The sequence below is a fragment of the Syzygium oleosum genome, unplaced genomic scaffold, assembly GCF_021117445.2.
Source record: "Syzygium oleosum isolate NSW1041296 unplaced genomic scaffold, Sole_v2.1 Sole_v2.02, whole genome shotgun sequence".
NCBI lineage: Eukaryota > Viridiplantae > Streptophyta > Magnoliopsida > Myrtales > Myrtaceae > Syzygium > Syzygium oleosum.
In genome coordinates, this window is record NW_026607486.1 from 9583400 (window position 1) to 9586641 (window position 3242).

Here is a 3242-nt window from a genome sequence, read left to right on the forward strand (position 1 = left end):
TCTTTCTAACGAGCAAGACGAGATTTCCAAATTGATTGCTGACAAGGAGCTGGCAAGAGCAACAAAGGTCGCAAACATTTCAAATAAAACTCCAACCATCTCACCTTAAAAATGTGCAGTTAAAAGAACACGCGGTTCCGTGAAGTATGTCTTCCTTTCCAACGTCCCTCGGGCAAGAAAGTCTCCATCGGACATTATCATTTAATGTATTTCTTTTACCCACTAACGAATATCAGTTTGACCTTGGTGAAAGTTTTCAGTCCCCGGATCCAGGTTGGATTGAGATTACCAGGAAATTTTCGGTACTTGGTGACACCAATCTTGAGTTCTTAAATACCTCGTAAGAATGCCTAACGGCCTCCAAGGACCATGTCAAAGTGCTCAAAACAGAAAAATGTAAGAAGAAGAGAGGACACCATTTGAATGAATGAAAAGTGCTACTGTATTGGTCGATGTTCTCATGAAGCTAATCTAAATACTTGTACCCACGTTCGACCCACCCATACTTCAAACTCCCCATCCAAAACCCAAAAAAGCTCAATGTCCTCCTCTGTTTGCAAATAACTGAGACAATAATTTCAAGCCAACCTATCAACAAATATGCACCAAAATACTGACCTAGACAAAACTACGCCGGTGAATCTTGCTTTAAAGACAGGTCAGCAATCCCGGCAACTAGGTTTTCAAGTATGTCATCCTTTGAGTCGTTCCATGCAATTGAAGATTCTAATTGTGATGGAGAAGGTTGAATGGAGCTTCCTGCAAGTGCCTTATTCAACTCTTTTGCGAAATTGTCTTCCTCATCTGGTACATCTAGATCCCAAACCTTGAAAATTTCCGCACTTGATAACTCTGTCGCATGGGCTTCCACGTTCAATCCTGTATCATCATTTGTCCTCTCCTCAGGGAACTCTCGGAAATTAGGTTGAAAAGCATTTCTTAGCGAAACTTGTAAGGAAGGACTGTCACCAAATGGAGTACTTTCACCGTCTGTTTCTTCCTTATCCATAGAGATGAGATCCTCAACCATTCTTCCAGGAGATTCGATGCGTTTGTATACTGAGATTTTTGACGGAGTACGTATCTCAATGTCATCTTCAATGAGGGAGTCATCAGTTTCCATTGAAGAATGATTGATAAAATCAGGTTGGAAGTCGAGCACTTCGAGCAAGGCATCTTTTAGACAATCCCAGCTATTTTCCAGAATCTCAGGATCTTTAGTCAGGCAGGAGTCGATCCATGCTATGTCCTCGGCAGAAAGCAGATCTTCGTTCTGCTTAGAATCCATCAATGCAAGAAAAGCTGAAGATATCGAGCCTTCAACATTATCATCCTCAACAGCCATGACTATATCTATGGCGGAAACACACAACATTAGACACAAAAAGCAACTTATCATGTTGGAGAGAGAACAATACCCTTAAGCACAACCAGAAACATCAAAACCAGAACTAATTTGTAAATAAGATTTCACCAAATCTTTCTAATCAGCCAAGCAATCATGAGAAATTACCGAAAAAGACCTGCCAAGAGCATCACTAGTTTAGGTTTCGAACTATTTTAACTTTAAATGCAGTGAAACACTAACAGAAAAAAAAAAAAAAAAAAAAAAAAAAAACAAGAAGGGCATGAAGCGATCCAGACAACAAAAGAACCCCTTTTGTATGAAATAGTACATCAGCGATGAACTATGTAGATTTCCTAAGCGCAGCTGCTCAAGGCCTCCCAAGTTGAGCATGCACATACAAGGAAAACTTTTGACATTTCTTAGAACATAACTCAAAGATGGCAGCTTTCCTAATGGCGCTATAACTACTGAAAAATGCCACAATGAGTTAATGCGAAAAGCACGATCTTTGAATTCCAAGACATGGTTTAAATTCGACAAACGAGGCACAACATGGTAACATAAGCAAAGTTCCCAATCGGCAAGATTAAAAAGATGTTTTCCTCCGTGTAAAATCCGTAATGCGATCCTGCCTTTCTCGCCTCCCTCGTGAAGTTCACGAAAAAGCCACCCAAGTCCAGCAAGCGTAACCAAAATCCAAGTCAAAAGTCGTTTCTATTGGAAAAATTTGCGCAAAAGGAGGCCATCAAACCGCGAGACACATCAAAAATTCAATTTCAGGATGCTCTCAAAAGAAAAAAGCAAAATTTGCCACGGGGACCCAACAACGAAACAATTTGAAAAAATCATTCTTTCACCGCAATATCAACAATAAGCAATCGCCCAGAAACAGCATATCAAATTCCACAACAGAACCTCCTAGCCCTCGGTCAAGCATCAATCACCCACTACACTACACCATAGCTGAATCGACAACTAGCCACCATCATCAACCATCGATCAACTACTCGATGAAACGAGCATTCAGACACACACCCACCCCACAAACAACACGACACGCGCATCGCGTCGAGACAGCAAGTGGGTTACCTCCGGCGAACGAGAAAACCAAAACCCTAAATTCTTCTGCAGTCGTACGTGCTGCGCGCGAGGGGGGTCCAGCAGAGAAAGTTACGAGGGAAAGCTGGTGAGGCTTGAATCGGAATCCATCAAAGCACGAAAGTCCGAAAGAGGCAAGAGAGAGAGAGAGAGAAAGAGAGAGAAGAGAGGTGACGTCGATATTATGAAAATAAGAAAATTCAAAAAATATATAAATAAATGAAAATAAAAATGGGAAAAAGGGAATTCCGTTGCCGGGACTTGAACCCGGGTCTCTCGGGTGAGAGCCGAGTATCCTAACCAACTAGACTACAACGGATCTTAAGGTAAATCGTATATCCTCTTTATAGAACTTCCTTTTGGAACCATGAGCTGAAAAAGCTGGAATTGCTCTCTCTATATCTGTTTGTTTTATGAAAAGTAAATAATTTAGAAAATATTTTTCCTAAAAATAATCGTTTATATCTATTATAAAAATATTTTCCTTTGACAAATTATTTCAAACGATAAAAACAATCATTTTTAGGATAATATATTTTGAATTATTCATGTTATTGCGAAACAAACAAAACCCCTGTTTCTCTCCTTGACGAGGTAATAAGCAAAAGAATGTGGGAACATGTCACGAAAAAGAAACATTTAAGGACGAGATTACCATTGCTTTATTGCATCAATAATTTTTATTGGTAGACATATCAAAATGGGTCAATTCAATTTTTAAGAGTCAACCATAAATGGGTTCTAAAATTTTAAGACTAAAATAAATGGATCTAAATGGATTGAGTTTAGAACCCAT

General features: G+C 39.5%; 1 protein-coding gene and 1 non-coding gene across 2 annotated transcripts; both read right to left on the minus strand.

Annotated features, from left to right (window-relative positions):
- Positions 1–397: 397 nt before the first annotated feature.
- Positions 398–2597, minus strand: LOC115689483 (uncharacterized). Its single transcript, XM_030615534.2, has 2 exons — positions 2438–2597; positions 398–1353 (listed from the first exon to the last, which is right to left on the minus strand). The coding sequence occupies exon 2, from the start codon at positions 1343–1345 to the stop codon at positions 629–631; it is 717 nt and encodes a 238-aa protein (XP_030471394.1). The 5' UTR covers positions 1346–1353; positions 2438–2597; the 3' UTR covers positions 398–628.
- Positions 2598–2692: 95 nt separating this feature from the next.
- Positions 2693–2765, minus strand: TRNAE-CUC (transfer RNA glutamic acid (anticodon CUC)). The gene has a single exon. It is a non-coding gene; the product is annotated as a tRNA-Glu (tRNA).
- Between the last annotated feature and the right edge of the window lie 477 nt (positions 2766–3242).

Bases quoted from the DNA above. Each gene is read 5' to 3' on its own strand.
- LOC115689483 (XM_030615534.2), bottom strand. From the start codon at position 1,345: ATGGCTGTTGAGGATGATAATGTTGAAGGCTCGATATCTTCAGCTTTT.